The sequence below is a fragment of the Dioscorea cayenensis genome, chromosome 17 (genome assembly GCF_009730915.1).
Source record: "Dioscorea cayenensis subsp. rotundata cultivar TDr96_F1 chromosome 17, TDr96_F1_v2_PseudoChromosome.rev07_lg8_w22 25.fasta, whole genome shotgun sequence".
Classification (NCBI taxonomy): Eukaryota; Viridiplantae; Streptophyta; class Magnoliopsida; order Dioscoreales; family Dioscoreaceae; genus Dioscorea; species Dioscorea cayenensis.
In genome coordinates, this window is record NC_052487.1 from 12,635,460 (window position 1) to 12,655,325 (window position 19,866).

General features: G+C 34.9%; 1 protein-coding gene and 1 pseudogene across 1 annotated transcript; both read left to right on the plus strand.

The window, feature by feature from the left end:
* Positions 1-6,097: 6,097 nt before the first annotated feature.
* On the plus strand, positions 6,098-10,443 carry LOC120281129 (annotated as a pseudogene).
* A 4,878-nt stretch (positions 10,444-15,321) lies between these two features.
* Positions 15,322-18,997, plus strand: LOC120280837 (guanylate-binding protein 3-like). Its single transcript, XM_039287792.1, has 2 exons — positions 15,322-15,644; positions 18,791-18,997. The coding sequence occupies exons 1-2, from the start codon at positions 15,372-15,374 to the stop codon at positions 18,962-18,964; spliced, it is 447 nt and encodes a 148-aa protein (XP_039143726.1). The 5' UTR covers positions 15,322-15,371; the 3' UTR covers positions 18,965-18,997.
* The last annotated feature ends 869 nt before the right edge of the window (positions 18,998-19,866 follow it).

The following is a 19,866-nucleotide window of genomic DNA, read 5'->3' on the forward strand; positions in this document are numbered from 1 at the left end:
GAGGTAATTGCTTCTAGGGTTTACTAAACACTTTATCTAGATGATCCTACAAGAATTAACCTCTCACAACTTTCAAAACTAGCAAGAATAGTAAAGAATACTCTAATTGGCTTTGTGCTACAGTAACTCCTAACTTTGGATGATGAAGAGATCTTTTCAATCTTCATCAAAATCAAAGTTATGCAACTAAGAATTTCTTCTAAACTCCAGATCCAAACAAAATTAAGATTCTCCACCATGAATCCCAAGAAACTTGACAAGAAAAGAAAGGAGAAGGAGAAGAAGAACCACCTTACCACAAAGCTTCTCACAATCCTAAGGAAAGACCCTTCTCCAAGAGAGGAGGAGGAAGATCTTTAATTTATTCTTTGGTTTTAAGGCACAAGATGGTGAGATTAAGGTGAGGAGAAGATGATTCTAGAGGAGGAGGGGTGTGGGGAATGAAAAAAGTTTGAAAGAAGAGTGTAGAAGCAACAAAATGGGGATTTTTAAAATCCTAGCATGATGGCCCTTACGGGCTACCTTACGGCCGCAAGGCCTCTTGGGATGGCCTTTCGTGCTTCCTTGTGCTCGCAAGGGAGGCCTCAAGGCCTCATGGGTTTGCCTTGCATGCTTCCCCCGCAAGGGAGGCCGAAAGGCCTAAGTTTCAGCTCTTGCTACTTGCCCTTTTAAGAGTTTTCCCACCCCTTTTTAACCTCCAAAAAGCTCCCCACTAAGGTCCTAGCACAAGACAACACCCAAGAGATCTCTCACACAAAATATACACATGAGGAAATTGGTCAAAAGAAGAGTAGTGAAGTAGGAAAAAGTCCAAAGACCACAGCGAGTATGGAAGATGTTATGCTATTGTCCCTTCTCTTCAACAGCATTAACGCTAAGCACACGATGGGAAATAAAGCAATCTCCCACATCAGCTTGAATTTCATAATCAACCTCATCCGCTGCCTCATCATTTGCATCACCATCATCTTCGGGGTCAATCTTAAACTCCCACTTGCCATGCTCATTAATGAGCAAGGTCCTCCTACTGGGGCACTCTGAAGCAATGTGCCCACTCCCTTTACACTTGAAGCACTCAATGTCATGGCAGAGGTGGTCACTGTCGGCCTAGGAGTAGCACCACCTCCTGTGGCACCTTGAGGACGGCACCAAGTAGGGATAGCGGGACAATTGGGTATGGTGCGACCCTGACTGTCATGTTGTTGCTGTTGCTCCACCTTCGTTGCTTGATGTATGAGATTCTATAAAGTGTTGTAGGGGAGATATACACATGATCAATAATCCCATGGTTAAGACCACTCAAGAACCTTGACATGTTCGTCTCTGCACTTTCTTGCATGTTGGTATAGATCATTAGAACCTCTATCTTCTTATAACATTCGTTGACAATTTTTCTACCTTGAACAAGCCGTTGTAGCTTGTTATATGGATCTCTTTGGAAGTGTGGTGGAACAAAGCGGTGTTGTATAGTCCTCTTCATAGCATCCCATGTGTGAATATATCAGAATAACCATGGATCCTGAAATTTGATCACATCTCACCCCCCACTCCAAGTAAATTTTGGGATCTGCTTTACTACTGGATTATGGTATGCTCATCTTGATATTTTCCATACTATCAGGGTCTTATTGATCTCAGTGACCACGGGGAAGGCCTTTATCACCATAGTCATTGTCACGACGTGGAAACTGCCACTGTCCATAACCAAGTAACCAACATGACCGGGGTTACGATGGTCATGACTGTACTACTATCATCGCCTTTATGAACATGCATCCAAATCTCACACTCCTACGTACTGCTATCATCCCTTATATGGACACAGTACTTTAACTTCCTATTGTCACCTATATGGATAGACGCCAACACGCTATCGTTGCTTATATGAACAGGTTCTAATAGCCCCAATGCTAAATAGATGTATGTGCACCCTTTACTTCATCCATATCTTGCTCACCTAACCAAACAAATACCCATTATTAAATCTAATCCTACGTGATGATATGATTTAGTACGATGATATCTATAGATCTTTTGCTTCTAATCAATTTGAGTTATTTACAAGGTTATATTTTGTTTAATAAAAATTATCAAAATAAATCTCCAGAACTATTATACAATTTTTTCTACTCCCACAATTAATTCAATATAGATCTCTCGTTCCCTTTTATTAGATTAGTATTTTCTTTTTATGTTCCTTAATGATAGAATAATACAAATAATCTATTTTTCATCCTCAATTTAGATCTCAACAAGATTGTAAGAATATTAGTTGGATTTGATCAATGGAAAAGAATGATAAAAAAGAATTGTGCAACCTCCCAATAATCTCATTTTGATCGCCAATAACCCTCTAGATCCAGTCTAATTATTTTGGATTGACAAGAATTTCGGTATCTCAAAAGATTAAGTCAAAGTGAAAGGAAAATTTGAAATTTATATGAGGAAGAAATTGGCGGCTATGTGAGAAAAATAAGAGGAATGGCTCTAGGGTTAAGAGGTTTGTCAATATAGTCAAACTCATACTTGTCCATCTCATTTGACTAGAAAAACTAGGAACCGGCCATGAAGACGGTCTGGCTACATCCTTTGACTTGGTTTTGAATTAACCCGGCCAAAAATCAGGTGACCCAGCCAGTTTACGCGAGAATGGATTGACCCGACCGGATCTAACGGGTTAAAAAAAATTAAATTTAAAAAAAAAAAGAATGAAAGGAGTCAACGATGAGAGAAGTGAGGGAGAAGCACAAGAGAGAGAGGGTGAGAGTGAATGCAGAGATTTTTCATTTTTGCGAGTCCCGAGATTTTTTTTTTTTTTTTGAGTCCCTAGAAGAGACTAGAGGTGAGAACGTGAGAGGAGAATATTAGGCTTTTTTTTATATATTTCATATTTTTTTAAAAATCAAAGATAATATATAAAATTAAAATTTTAAATATTAAATTTAATTATATTTCAGATATTTTAAAAATCAAGTTAAGTATATAAACTTAAAATTTGAAATATCATGTTTAACTATTTGTGTTTTTTAATTATTAAAATATAGGTTGTATTATTATTAATTATTATTATAATATATTTTTAATATTTTCTCATTACCCCTGATTCAACCCGATTCGACCCTATCCAACCCATCAACCCTGACCTCCGAGCTTCGCCGGGTCAATGCCCTGGTCAAGTCTGACTACCTTAAGGTATATATGTATATATATATATATATGTTTGTGTGAGTTTATTTATTCACAATGGCCCTTGTAATTTGTTTTATTTTATATTTTCCCCTTTTTTCACATTAACATCAGCCATTTATTTTAATTCAATTTTAGCCACGCAGACTTATTAATAACTATTTAAAATACACTACTCAATACTTATATTATTTTAGTTTTTGTTTATATGGAATTTTTAATTCCTAATTCCATTAAAAATTTATTATTAAAATAAAAATAATAATAAACTATATTTGAAAAAAGGAAAAAAGAGAGGGTTTGAAATTAGAAAAATAAAAATAAATTAATAAATTAATTAAAAAAAAAAGAGGATAAGAATCGGAAATTTTGAATTTAATTTTGAAAAAGTCTCCCGGGAGTTGAAGATTTTTTGGTGACAGTTAAGGATTTTTTGGAAAGACGAAAAAAAAGGAGAGTCTGAAAAAGAAAAAAAAAAAGAGAGAGAGAGAAGGAGACAGAAAAAAATAGAGAGAAGAGGAGATGAAGAATAAAAAAAGAGGAAGGAAGGAGACTGAGAAAAGAAACAAGAAAAGAGACTGAGGAAAAAATAGAAAAAAGATAAGGAAAAAAAGAAGAAGAAGTCGGAACTCAATTAAAGTAGATTATCAGAGTAAAAGCTGCACCATGCATGCATAGATTATAATAGATCCCATGAGCTATGCTATTACATGTTTCCATATTTATAAATTGTTGTCTATGCTCATAGGTTTAGGTTTGATGAGTCAAAGCCATAATATCTTACGTGTGTTGTTCATGTGTTGTGCATGTCTTTTTGACCTTATTCTATCAATTCATGCATGCATTTAAAAAAAAAAACCAAAAAAGAAATCATGCACGTTCATGCCACATGTATTTAAAGAGAAACACATGCACGCACATGCATGAGCATGAATTCTTTTATTTCTAGTGCTCTATCTCTCTCTCTTTCCTGTCTGTGAGAACTTGTGCTCTTTCTCTCTCTCCCTCTCTGTACCTCGATCTTCAATAGGGTTAGCGCCGCTAGCCAGATCGGCTGCGTGGTGCTCACATTCATGGGCCAGAATCCCGTGATGAGTGCTTGTGTGTTAAGAATGCGAAGTATTCTTTCCTTATGATGAGCATTATTTTTATCAGATTTTAGCGCTAATACATGTGTATTTGTGTTCTTTTGCGCATGTAGGGTTGTAAAGCTAAGTATGAAGGAAAGAAACCAAACTGGATCGTGAATGCACTATTTGGTGAAACCTTGGAAGGAACAAACGCGAAGACACAAGTTGGGTTCAAAGATACGTGAATGTGTGCCAACCTCCATGTATTCAAGCAATTACAATAATTTGGAGGGGTACGAAGGCAGTCATGTTTGCGTATCCCAACTTGTGCAATGATAGAAAGATCTTCACCAATGAGCCGTTTATTAAAGAAGCGACGCGATCTACGGCATGAACTTGTGCCCGTTTATGTTGCCTCGATGAAAAGTGGATTCAGGAGTGTGTTTGGTTGGATACTGCAGCAAGTTAATGTAGCGAATCAATGTAGCAATTACTGTTCATAGTCGGCCGAAAATCAAAATTCTAAAGAATCCACACGGGCGTGTGGAAATTACACAGGCCCGTGTGGAAATTCCACAGGGCCATGTGGAAATTCCACAGGGCCATGTGGAACATTCACATGCCCGTGTGGATGCTCGATTTTAGCCTTATTTAAGTCACGATTTAGCCCGATTTTGGGGATCTTCTTTTCCACCTTTTCTCCATCTTTCACCCATCTTTGGAGGCGTCCGTGGCTAGGGTTTGGAGAAGCTTTGGCAAGGCTTTGAAGAGGTTTGACGGCCTTCGACAACGCGTTTCTTTCGGAAGATAGCTATTGGGGGAGCTTTCGTCGGCACCGATCCGGTGAGGTGTGCCCTAGGTTTGACGAGGGAACCTTGAAGAAGACGCGGCCGATCCACAAAACCTTCGACACGAACACAAGGGGGTTTTTATTCATAGATTGCATGTCTTTTTTTGCTTCATTGTTGATTGTATTTTACTCCATGGAGAGCTAAACCCTTAGTGGGTGCTTGGGCTTGTAAACCCTAGGATGATATTGTTTCTTTGATATTTTATTATGCTTACCTTAATTGATGTTTCTAATTGAGTTCCAATCTTGAATGCTTGTGTTGATTTTCCCTTAGAGTGACATTAGGGTTGAGAATCTATGTTGGTAATCCTTGTGGATGAGTGACACACCAAGAGGATTAGACAAGGCTAGATTGGAGAAGGTTGAGAGGGTGAGTCGAGAGGTAGCAGAGCGTCCCCTTTCCCCTCTGGTGTGATTTATCCTACCTCCACGTTCCAAGAAATCTTTGTAGTCACAATAGAGTGAAGTGCTAAAGGATGAACTCCGCTGGAGCTTAGTTATGCAAGCAACAGAGTGAAGCGTTTAAGTGAACTTTAGTATCTGGGGCTTAATTGTGACTAGGGGTCTTTCGCCTGGGCCAAAGGGTTAGGTCTATATATAGGAATAGGGTTTATCACTTGGAATCCCTAGAGCCTAAAGCAACCTAGCACAGTGTGAGGTTTCTTCGAATGGGTCTACAAATGGGTTAGCTAGGGTCTGTACAGAGGAGCAACTTTCCATTGTGAGGGAGATATAAAAATAATAAAAGGATTTCTACAAGATCTTGGGTTTAGAGAGGAGTTGCACAATTGAAGATGTCCACAAAGCTTATAAGAAGATATCTCTAAAGATTCACCCAAAAAAAATGCACCTAGCTCAGATGAAGTATTTAAAGCTGTTTCTAAGGCTTTCTAATGTCTCAGCAATGAAGAGACTCGTAAAAGAAATGATCTTGTGGGGTCAGAGGAGCTAAATTATGGTGTTGTCAGACCTGCTATTAGGAATTACTATAATGGATATAATGGATTTTTATGAGGCTGATTTTGATGCAGATGAGATATTTAGGAACTTTTCCTTTGGTGGAGGGCCAATGCAAACTTCCTTTTAAGACATTTTAGTTTATAATTGGTGGCATGGACAGACACACTGCTAACGAGATGCATTGTTCTTGGTGGTGATGGTTCACAGAAGCTTAGGTTGTTTCCTACTTCCTTCTAGTGACTTTGATGACATGCATTATGGACTCGGAAGCCTAGGCAGTGATTCTGAAGTTCATTATGTGGTTGCTGTTAATGGCATTGATGCAGGAGCTGGTAAAAGCTTGGATGGGCATGAGCTTGGAGTGTCCTTTGAGTTTGTTCATTGCTCACGTTTAAGGATTGATTGGCTTCAAAAAGGTTATCTCCTTACAAAGTTTTTTTATTATTATTATTACCATCATTTACAAACTCAAGCCATGCTCTTTTCAAAATCAGTTTAGCCCATGTATCTTATTTTGCTATGTTTCCATGTTTGGTTTTTTTTAGAGAACAATGATATTTTGTTTTGAAAAGATACATGGGGGAGGAGCTTATTGGTGAGGGGCATTTTTGGTAAAAAATGAAGATGAAAAAAATGAATGAAGAGTAAAAAAAAGAGAGAAGGAAAAAAATTAAGAAAAAAAGAGAGGAAGAAATGATGAAGGGTGAGTAAAAAGGGGGGAAAAAGAAGGAAGAGGAAAAAATGAAAAAGGATGGAAAAATGAATGAAGGATGAGTAAAAAAAATGAAAGAAAAAAGGAGTGGTAAAAAAAGAGAAGATATGAAAATGAATGATGGATGAATTTATTGAGGGTATTCTGGTAAATTTCTTTGTATTGCCTCCTCTAGAAAAATTCTATGAAAATTCTCTAATTCCACCTTGAAGTTTTGACTTTCTTAGAGTAATGAGAAATTTTTTTTATAAATTTCTCTAATTTTACCTTGAAGTCTTGACTTTCTTGGGGTAACGAGGAATTTTTTTATATATATATTCTCTAATTCCACCTTTAAGTCTTGACTTTCTTGGGGTAATGAGAAATTATTTTTATAAATTCTCTAATTCGACCTTGAAGTCTTGACTTTCTTGGGTAACGAGAAATTTTTTATAAATTCTCTAATTCCAACTTGAAGTCTTGACTTTCTTGGGATAACAAGAATTTTTTTTTATAAATTCTCTAATTCCACCTTGAAGTTTTGACTTTCTTGGGGGTAATCGAGAAATTTTTTTATAAATTCTCTAATTCCACCTTGAAGTCTTGACACTCTTGGAGTAAAGAGAAATTTTTCATAAAAAAAATCCTCTAACTCCACCTTGAAATTTAGACACTCTTGGGATAAAGAGAAATTTTCATAAAAAAAAACTTCTCTCCAAGCTCACTTTGATGCCTTTTGACACTCATTGGAGTAAAAGAAAAAAGGTGGAATGAAAAGAAGAGTAAAAAATTTCTTGAAGTGAAAGGAAGAGTATAAAAAGGGAAAGAAAAAAATGAAAAGTTCACAAAAAAAATATCTCTCGTCCACACTCAAAAAAAAAAAAAAAAAGAGAGTTAACAAAGATTTTCTTGAAGCCCATTATGAGGTCTCTTTCGTGAAAATTAATTAGAGAACTCAATTGGTAACTTAACTAATGGAAATCAAGTTCATAATTATAGCTTGAGATCCATTTTAAAAAGCTAGTCAAAATTATCAAGTTAATGACTTAACCATGTTAAGGGTCACAACTTAAAGATCTAATGGTCAAGGCTCTAAAAGCATTGAAGAGTTAAGACCTAAATGCATCATGTAAACGACAAATGCAACTCTGAAGTTTGAGGCACCAAGACGTCAAAGACTTGAGGAGTTTCACAAGTTTGGGAGCTGGAGATTTTACAAGCACAAGGGGCAAAAAGTCTTCACGATAAAAAGAAGCAAAAATGACCAAGTAGGCAACTCATAAATGTAGAGTGGCCGAGTTTGAGAACTAAGCGATGTGTCAAGACACAAACTCACATAAAAGTGTTTACATGGTTTTCTTTTTAATTCCTAATTCCATTAGGAATTTATTATTGAAATAAAAAAATAATAAGATATTTAAAAAAATGAAAAATGAATAAAAAGAGAGGGAAAAAAAGAGGTAGTTTGAAGTTAAAAAGAAGTGATAAGAATTGAAGAAAATTTTAAATTTTGAAAAAAAAAATTCTCATGTGATTGAGGATTTTCTGGGTGTTGAGGATTTTTGGGAGAAACAGATGCTAAAAAAGAAGAAAAAAAGAGAAAAAGGAAGAGGAAGAGAATGTATATATAGTATATATTCGTTTGAAATTTAATATATATATATATATGAATAATAATAAAAAAAGGGAAGGAAATTCAAAAAAATAGTAAATAATAAATAAAAATAATCATAAATATGAAAAAAAGGGGGAGATTGTGGATAGGGATAAAAATTTTAAATTCAAAATTTTTTTTTAAAAAAAAAGTCTCTCCCGGGAGTTGGAGATTTTTTGGGGTGTTGAGGATTTTTGGGACGAAAAAAAGGACAAGGAAAAAAGGGGGTTTTTGAAAAAAAGGAGAGACGTAAGAAGGAGAGAGAGGAAGAAAAAGAAAAGAGAGGAGAGACTAAAGAAAAATAGAGAGAAAGGGAGACAGAGAAGGAAGAGAGAAGGGAAGAAGAAAGAAGAAGAAGACAAGGAGAGTCGAACGGATAAAAAAAAGAAACGATCGGGTTTAGATAGAGGTAAACATGTTTTTTTCTTGCATGCGTTTTTTTTAAAAAGAAAAAAAATTCATTGCATGTTCATGCATTTAAAGAGAAACGAAGCATATGCATGGACATGCATTATTAGCATGTATTTCTTTCCTCTCTCATTAATGCTCTCTCTCTCTCTAAAATATATAATTTTATTTTATGCATTTAAAGAAAAGGAGCCATGCACGTACATGCATCCCGTCCGTAGCATGTATTTCTTTCCTCTCTCATTAATGCTCTCTCTCTCAACAAAAAAAAAAAAAATTTCTTTTCATACATTTAAAAAGAAACACATGCACGTGCATGCACTAGTAGGTATTCTTTTCTCTCTCGTTCGTGCTCTCTCTCTTCCCCATTTGCAAAAAAAAAAAACCTCATCTCCTTCTCTCTCTCGCGACCGAACATAATGGGTAAAAGACCGAAGAAGCCAAGGAAGGTGATGAAGAACGCTAAAAAAAAACCATGCCGATAATGACGATGTATTCGCGGGTGAAATTATGGACGACGAGATCGATGCCTATCATAAGTAGTGCGATGTGATTCCGTTGGATCCTAATGCTGGTGATAGTGATTCCGGCGATGCGGAGCAGCCGGTCTTCGATCTTGGGAGGGACAATATTGATGACTCTGAAAATGGCAGCAGCGACGCTATGAGGAGGTCGAAGCCCGCCACCGCGAAGCCGAGGAGGAGTGTGCACGCCGTGATCGGCTTTATCACCATAACAACTGATCCTCCGGCCCTGCATCTAATGCTCACCATGGACCTCAGCGCCGCTAGAAGACCTTCTGATTTGTGGTGCCTTCGAGCTCTACGACCGCTCCTACGATCGCGTCAGTCCTAAGAACGAGCGCCGCATGGAGCACTTCAAGACCAGGGATTTCTTCAAGGTCACCACTACCTACGACCCCGTCATCTCGCCTCGCTATGAAGATAAAGCCACCGTCTTTGTCATCGATGCTATCCCCTCCGCCCTCATGTGCGCCCGCGCTATGTTTACTCATGAGACATTGTCATCCAGACAGCATTGGCAACAAAGCTTTTCTTTGACAAGCGCGATGGTTTCCGACTGAGCTCTTGTCACTCGAATGAGACCTCTTAGGAGCCGTTTCCTGAGGCAAAGAAAGACAACAACTCCGCACACTCATTCGCCGTGGAGGCTACTTACATCAACCGAACTTTTTCACGCAAGTGCTCGATCGTGATGACAACAAGGTTGCCTTTGAGGAGCCTAACCCCTTCAGCTGGCGATGGGGAGGAGCTCGCCTCGTTGCATACCGCCACCAAGATGGAAACTTGATGATGACCTTCATTTGGTTACTCCCTGTGAGGTCCACACTGTAACTGAAGTTAGGGAGCTCAAGAACAATGCCAACAAACTTGCCTAGTGGACCGCACGGGCTTTTCTTGCGAGGGCCGATTTGATGAAGATTGGATATGTCTCAAGAGTTCATCCAAGAGACCACTACAATCATGCGATTCTTAGTATGATTGGTTACAAGCTGAGGGATTTTGCTTCCCAGATCAATTTAAATGTTGCAAACATGTGAGGCATTATTAAGTCAATAGTGGACTTGTGCATGAAGCTTAATGAGGGAAATATGTTTTGGTGAAGACATACTTCAAGGTTGTTATTCTTGGGTGAAAAAAAAAGAGAGAAGAAAAAAAAATAAAAAAAATGAAGGGTGAATAAAAAAAGAAAAGGAAAAAAAACATAAAAAAATGAAGGGTGAATTTAGAGAGAGAAAAAAATAGGGAAAATGGAAGGGTGAGTTGAAAAAAAGAGAAGGAAAAAAATATGGAAAAAAATGGGAGTGTGAGTAAAATAAGAGAAGAAAAGGAAAAATACGAGAAAATGAAAAAGATGAAAAAAAGAGAAAGAGAGTAAAAATGAGAAAAAAAGTAAAGGATGAATTTGAGTGGGGGTATTTTTGGTTATTTTTATTTTTATTTTATTTTTATTTTTATTTTTTTGCAAGGCTTCCTATAGAAAAAAAATCTTATGAAATTTCTCTCATTCCACCATGAAGCCTTGGCTTATCTTGGGGTAACGAGAATTTCTATGAAATTTCTCTAATTCCACCATGAAGCCTTGGCTTTCTTGGGAGTAACGAGAAATTTTTATGAAATTTCTCTCATTCCACCTTGAAGTTTTGACTTCCTTTGGGTAACGAGAATTTCTATGAAATTTCTCTCATTCCACCTGAAGCCTTGGCTTTCTTGGGAGTAACGAGAAATTTTTTTCATGAAAACTTCTCTCATTCCACCTTGAAGTCTTGACTTCCTGGGAGTAACGAGAAATTTTTCTATAAATTTCTCTCATTCCACCTCGAAGCCTCGGCTTTCTTGGGAGTAACGAGAAATTTTTTTCATGAAATTTCTCTCATTCCATCTGAAGCCTTGAGCTTTCTTGGGGAGTAACGAGAAATTTTTTTCATGAAATTTCTCTCATTCCACTCTGAAGTCTCGACTTTATAGGGGAGTAACGAGAAATTTTTCATAATTTCTCTAATTCCACCTGAAGTCTTGACACTCTTGGGGTAAAGAGAAATTTTTTTCATAAAAAAATCAAACCCTTTCTTCAGCTCATTTAAAATCTTTTTGACACTCATGGGAGTAAAAAAAGTGAAATGAAAAAGAAGAATAAAAAAGTACCTTGAAGTGATAAAAATGATGGAAAGTTCACAAAAAAATATCTCTCATCAACACTTATAAGAAAAAGTTGACAAAAGATTTCTTGAAGCTCACTTGGAGGTCTTTTGATACCCGTTGGAGTGAAAAGAGATGCAATGAAAAAGTACAGAAAAATCTTTTTCTTGAAATGAAAGGAAGAGTAAAAAAATGAAGATTTCACGAGAGAGAAAAAATGATGATGGATGAAAAAAATGAATGAAAAATTTTTCATAAAAAAAGAAGAAAAAAATGTTTCTCGTCGACACTCATTGAAAAAAAGTTGAGTTGGCAAAAGATTTTTCCTAAGCTCATTATGAGGTCTCTAAAAAAATGAGTTTGAGGTTCATTTTTAAAAATCAAGTCAAAATTATCAAGTTAATGACCTAACCATGCTAAAGGTCACGACTTAAAAAATCAAATGGTCGAGGCTCAAAAGCATTGAAGAGCTAAGACCTAAATGCATCATGTACACGACAAATGCAACTCTGAAGTTTTAAGGCACTAAGAAGCCAAAGACTTGAGGAGTTTCACAAGTCAAGAGCTGGAGATTTTTACAAGCGCAAAGAGCCAAAGTCTTGACGATAAAAAGAAAGCAAAAGTGGCCAAGTAGGCAACTCGTAAATGCAGAGTGGTCGCAGCTTGGACTAAGTTATGTTTCAAGACACAAACCCACATAAAAAAATCGAGGAAAGCTACATCCATAAAGCTAAAAGGATCTTCTAACACACTTTCAGTATAGGAGCTAAGAGCGCCAGCTAAAAAATAAATTTTGAAGAGCATGATAGAAATAGCTCTTTCTAAAAAATCTCTTGTTAAGCTCTCTTAGTGAATAGCTCTCTTCTTTTGTATTCTTGTCTATGATCATGTATTCGCATGTATCTTTGAAATTAAATATAAAAAAAAATTATCATGTTTACTTAGTTACTTCTCATTCACACTTGTTTCTTAATCGGAGGTTCCCATGACATTATGCAGGGGTAATTAATATGGGGGCTTGCCCCTAATAGGAATCGTGAACCCGCAATCATCCGAAATATAAAAAAATTAAAAATTTTTGATTTGTGATCCATGCTTTTCAATCGGTCAATCCCAATTAAAGGCCAGGTGGAAAGAAAGGAGCCCACAAAGTCTGGGCGCAGTTTGAGAACTAAGCGATGTGTCAAGAAACAAACTCACATAAAGGAAAGAAAAAATCGATGAGGGCCATATTCACGGAGCTAAAAGGATCTTCTGGCATACTTTCAATAAAGGAGCTAAGAGCACCAGCCAAGCAAAAAAAAAAAAAGTTTGAAGAGCATGATAGAAGTAGCTCTCCCTTTAAACAAAAAACTCTCTTGTCAAGCTCTCTTAGAGAATAGCTCTCTTACTTTTGTAGTCTCGCCTATGATCATGTGTTTATATGCATATTTGAAATTAATAAAAAAATTGTTATGTTTACTCAATTATTTCTCATTCACACTTATTTTCTTAATCAGAGGTGCCCATGACATTGTCTGGGGTAATTAATATTAGGGGCTTACTCCTAATAGAAGTCATGAACCTGCAATCATCTGAAATATAAAAAAAAAACTAAAATTTGATTTATGATCTATGTTTTTTAACCGGTCATATCCTAATTAAAGACCGGGTGAAAAAAAATGAGCCCACAGTGTAAATATGTATAAAGACAATTTTTAATATGAATTAGCTAAGGTTTTTTAAAATACATTTTTAATATGAATTTAGCTAAGGTTTTGTAATATGTATAATACTTATATTATTTTAATATGTATAGAACAATCTTAACTTTGTAGCATAGATTGTTCTATTAGCAATAGCCACTTTCTATGTTTTAAAGTTTTCTTATTTACCATGTTTTAGTTTACTTAATTATCTCATTTTTGTTGAAAAAATGTTCATTATAATTTATAAATTTACAGACTTAATACAATCATATATAATTCTTCTCCTTCTTATTTTATTTTTTAGAATTTTATTGTAATTACTATTTTTTAAAATTAATTTTTTATCTAAAAATAAAAGTATCAAAATTATTATTTTTAAACAAATAACATATTTGTCCAAAAAAAATTTCAGATTATCCCTCACTTGGTAATTCAACATAACCACTCATTTTAGTGGTAATAGAATTATAAAATTCCTTAATAATATTTCAAAATTAATTATTATATATTATCATCAATATTAACATAAAAATTACCTTACCCATATTTTTATATTACCACATTAACGGGGCTGTTTGGTTGCCTGTAAGTAAAATTACATGTAAGTGAAATTACACTGTAAGTGAAAATGCTGTATTTCAATTTACATCATTGCTGTTTGGTTTGCTGTAACTGGAAATGCTGTATAATTTTTAATTTGTTTGATTTAATGTAAATTAGAAGATATAGTCACCATGTAAGTGGAGGGGGTGAGATTACCCCCAATATACAGTATTATTAATTATTTAATGCATTAAAAAAAATAATGTAAACTAAAATAATTAATTTAATTTAAATTAAAATTTGAATTTATTAAATGATTTAATAAAATATTTATTACATTTAAAAATAATAATCAGAAATTTAAATAACTAAGCCAAGTAATAATAAGAAACTTAAATAATTAAACGCTAACTCTAAATAATTAATTTAACTATCCCTATCTACTCTTAACACTAATGTAAAATAATTAATTAATTAACTTAATAATAATTTTATTAAATTAAAAATATATAAAATTCTTTAAATTTATATAAAAAATTATTTTTTTAATTAAAATTAAATACAAATTGGTATATTTTAAATAAAAAAATAAATTTAATAAAGCATATATATATATATAAGTTTAATTATGTTAATAATTGATTACTTTGTAGGTTTTCATTTTCCTTTAATGCATAATTTGGAGAGTGTAGACCGGTGATTTTAACCCAAATGTTTTGTTGCATTTTAACTTAAAGCAAAATTTGTTGTAAGTTGAATCGTGATATCTATAGCTATAGCTGTTTACATGTAAAAGCGATTTCGCAAAGCAAAACCAAGCAGCACTTTTACATGTAAAAATCGATTCACATTCTGATTCTTCTACAGTTAGTTGCGGAGTAACAAAATAACACTGTAATGTTTTAAGATTTGCGAGTGTACTAAGCAGTACGTAAAAAGGCGATAATATAACATTTTCCAAGAAAACTAAGGCCACCACTTGGCACTAGACGCATCCCATGGGTCGGGCGGGCAGGTTCGGGCGGGGTTTGAATCCTGATTACTAAAATTCAGCCTTGAGCCGGCCCGACCGAAAAGTCGGACCTTAATCCTTACTGAGCCATCCAGATTTAATGAGCCTACTAAAGGCTACCCAAATAGACTTTTATTAAATAATATATAAATTATAAAAATTATGATATTATTAATATATGGATATGACTAGAATATTATTACTAGAAAATCTTAAAAAGTTAAAAATCACAGAATATAAATCTTTTATTTAATTAAAAACAATCTAAAATTCAAAGTCATTATAATTAATGACAATCAAATATATATATATATATATATATTGTATAAGTATATACCAACCTAATTAATAAATACATTTTATAATACGGGCCGGGCCGGGCCGGTCGGGTTTTTAACAACAAAACCCAAATCCGGGCCATTTTTTAAACGGGCTTTTTTTTTTTCTAAGACCGGACATCGGGTTTTATATATTTGTCGCCCAAATTTCGGCGGGCTTTCGGGCTTGGGCGGGTAGCCCGGCCCTTGGACAGGTCTACTTGGCACCATCATTCCTCCAACCAAATAAAACCCTTTCCCCAAAGCCTCAGCGATAAAAGTCCGTGGTACTGGTGATAACAGAGAGAATCCAAGGTTGGGGAAAGACAAGTATGATGCACCTCCTTGGCTTCCGGGGCTCATCGAGGGATCCTGGAGGCTCTCCGGCCTCCGTTTCACGAAACCCTAGCCAAAGCTCTAGCTCCACTTCCTCTCCCAACACTTTGGGCCCTGCGAGGCCTCTTCGCCTGGTCTACTGTGATGAGAATGGCAAGTTTCGGATGGACCCTGAGGCCGTCGCCGCCCTCCAGCTCGTCAAGGGTCCCATTGGCGTCGTCTCCGTCTGCGGCCGCGCTCGCCAGGGCAAGAGTTTCATTCTCAATCAGGTATTCACCTCTGCTCAAACTTCTTGCATTCCTTTTTCTTCCTCGGCTTTGTATTTGAGGGGTTTCTTGTTATTGATCTTGTGGAATTAGTTGTTTTGCATTTTATGCATCGCTAGGTATCATTCTTGGTTATTTGTTGGGAATAACAATTTAGAAAGCTAGCTTTTTTTCACATCTTAGATGCTTACTTTTTTGTTATGACATTAGAACATTAAGTGTTCACTGCCCAATATTCAAGGAAAGGTGGGCTAAAGATGAGGGCTTTTCTTGAAACTATTGAAGCACTAAATTTTTCTTTTGTGTAAGTAGAAAGTATGGCATTGCAAGGAATAGTGAACCACTAATTGGCTTACGTATTTGGCTGTGGTTATCTTTTTCATTTTCCTAGTAATTTTTCTGGTTTATATTTGTGTAAGAAGAACTCACAATGTTAGCAGGTTTTGAAGGTTTTAGTATTCTATGGATGCCCATCATGCAAAATTTCTCTCTATGCACCCTAATGCATTTTCTTTTAGATCTCATGGTACTAATAGAATATCTTCTGTCTGCTCTATGAGTCATTGTGTTAGTTTAATGGGGATAATTAATTCATCACATTAATTTATACATGGTTATTAGCCTGCAAATGTTAATTAATCTAGATCTGTTGGTTTCGTCCATATGACATTCAACTTGCCTTTCTTCTGAAAACAAACACCTAAGGTTTCTTTCTCTCAACTTAATAGGTATCTCGTTTGTTTTTTTGAATCAATCAGCCAATATATGTCTATTAAACCCAAGCATATCCAAACTCCAATGCCTTTAGTTGAATTTAAGGATTTTAATCCAATATATGTCTCAGAATATATATATATATATTCATGTATGTTTGAGATTTCATCTTGCGTATAGCTTCCTCAGTTCTTGATTGCTAATGTTCATACACGTTAATATTTTTTTCTTCAAGAGTAATGGTGAGTTTGTCCAAATGCCTTGCATGGCCAACAATAGACAAATGTTATGAATAACTCATCATCTTGTTCTATCTTCTTTTGGAGCTAATCTTCTTATTCTCATCTTTAATGAATTTTGTTGATTACAATATCACCTTTACCTCCCACCCATTTAAATTAGTTTATAGATATCTTTTAATTTTCCATATTTCCACCATACAAATCATTGTTTGTAAATTCAGTTTTTGATGCCATTCTTAATGGACATATCTCTTTCTTATGACGTCTCATCTTCCTTTTGTCTGTGAATTGTGTTTTTGATGGTATTCTTATTTTATTGTCAATGTTTCAGAAAACTTCCTGTTGCATACCCATTTCCAAATCAAAACATGTAAAAGTTTATCATAAAGTGTGCAAAATGTAATATGCTATTAATGCTCTTTAGTACATTATATAATCATAGAAATAAAAGGGTAAAGAAACGTTTGTAAAAAAGGCACTTAATCATATTCCAATCCTATGTACCAAACATCAGGTATGTTTAATCATAGATAGAGTTAAGGCTAGCAATAAGTGCAAGTTATTGCAAGGTACAACCACATATATGGGTGCTTGAACTCGTATGTGGTACCAAAACTAAGGGCCACTAGTTCCTATATGTGTATAAGGCATCCTGCATATTTATTTCAGGCGAACTACTACTTTCATTTATTTATTCAACCGCAACAGTTTTATCCTTTTCTTTCACTGTTGCATATCCTTGAGTCAAATTTGCACTTGAATCCAAACTCTTTTCTACCATCTAGTTTGCCTTCTTTATGGATGTATCTCCTGATTTTATTTGCATTTTTTGTCATTATTACCCCATTTAAGCCTTGCAGGAGCCTTTGGCTATTGCATCTTTATTACGGACATACTTGACTAGCAAACTATATTTCATGGTGTATTTTCAGCTATTATTTCATTATTACTTAGTAACTATCCAAATACATTTTATCTAGTTCTTAAACAATGACGATTTTGTTCTCCTAATATTCAAGTCACTCCTAAAGTTACCATTCGACTCATTTTTTTTTTCTAAACCAAGCATCAGTAAAATTATCATGTACTTCTGCAGATTATAAACTAGCATCTCCTGCTTATTCATCTCTTTGAATTCAAATTTTCTTGTCCATCAAGTCCTATATTTGTAAAAATTAGATTATCAGGTATTCTAATAAAAATTAGAATATCAGGTATCCTATGGAAATTCGTTTAGATCATTCCAAATTGTAATTTAATTGACTAATTTTGTACAATAGGCTAATACATTATATAATGGGGAAGGTGTTACAGATGCTTTTTGGGACAAACATTATGGGCGATGGTAGTTTAAGTCAAATTAAGCTAAAAAAGAAAAGGAGGATCAAGGCAGGGATGACAAGAATCAAGGCTACAATCAAGAGAATACAAATTAAATAGTAAATAAAGATGATATCAATTAATTATCGTAAGGAATTATTCTAGAATCTAATTATAAATAAGTCTTTTATTTTCTTCCCTAGTTAAGTCCTTGTGCACGCACACGCTAATGAACACATGATTAAGGATATTTACATGTACCATACATGTTTCTGTCTATATAGTTGGGCCGAAACCTGGGCCTGAAAAACACTGGTTTTGCTTGAGATCCTTCTAGTTGGAGCCTAGCTCCACACACTCGCAGAATGACACTCAAATATCAAAAAGGATTTTAGTTTGTTTTTTGTTTTTGTATAATTTTTTTTAAGTTGTAAAAGTGATTCTGGATTTAAATTGTTCATGATCACCTACAAGTTTAATCTAGCAATTGGCGAAAGCAGCAAGATAATGTCTTGAGCACATGTATCCTTGGTTTCAAAGGTTCTATTTGGATAGACGCAGTTCTAAGCTTATTATAAAAATAATTTTATATTTGAAGATGGGGATACATCATTTTTATGGACTGTATTTAGCAGTGGCTTAAGGATAATGATATGATCATATGATTGAAAAAGACCATGTCATATCTAGTCATCTTCTTTCTCTTATAAGATTGAACTTTTTATATCACTTAGTTTTATAGCTAGCTTAAATTTGCATAGTGCATAAATATTTTACGGCCACATTGATCTCTCGAGAAATCTGTCCTGTTTCAAGTTGCATTGAACCTTTTATTCTTTTTTGTTTTTTGTTAAATCTTTTATTATATTGTAGCTCCTTGGAAGAAGTAGTGGTTTTCAAGTGGCTCCTACTCATCGCCCATGCACCAAGGGGCTTTGGATGTGGAGCGCACCAATCAAGCGAACTGCGCTGGATGGCACTGAATACAATCTCTTACTTCTGGATAGCGAAGGAATTGATGCATATGACCAAACGGTTAGATTTTGATATGCTCATTTTTATCATTCATCATTATTTATCTTGTTTTATACATGTATATTATGTAGTCTGCATCTATCTTGTCTTTCTTTGATTGTCTTATGTAGTATTCACCTTTGGTATTATTAGACATTCTTAAGTTATATGGATCATTGAATGATCAAAGAGCTATATCTCGTGGTTATCATACGTTCCTTCAAGTTGTAACATTGGAAATCAAATGTTTAATTAACATGATGATATTACTCGTATTAATTTTCTGGTAGCATCTCTTTGTTTGAGTTTTTTTTTTTATTGATTTCAGTCAACCACCATTATCTTTAGCATATCTATTGGGTACTAAATCTTTTAACTTCATCTCTTTGAGACACATCCACTCCAGATGCTCTAGGTAAATGGATGCACTCTGGACTATGTCAATCATTTATTGGTTACATGAAAATATCAGACTTATACAACATACATGAAAAATTAAGATTGAGGGCCTGTTTGGATAGTGAAAAATTATGGCATAATCTGTACAATATGCCATAATTTAGAGAATTATGCTATATGGATTGTTTAGGCTCATAATTTGGAATATAGAAGGGAGTAATTCTCCGTACAATCCCTGTTCTTTTCAAAACTCAACCTTTTAATCCTTGTACTTTTTTGTGCTCCTTTCAGGTCCCTATACTACTTCAAATGTGCCCCGATTCAAGATGACCATCATGTTTGCCGTCTATTTATGATGATGTGACCAACACGTGGCGTTCTTTGCATCGGCCATGTCAGCAAAAATAGATGGCAAACATGACGGCCATCTCGAATTAGACTAATTGGGCACATTTGAAATAGTATAGGGACTTGGAAGGAGCAGAAAAAATGCAAGGATTAAAAGGTTATGTTTTGAAAAGTACAGGGACTATACA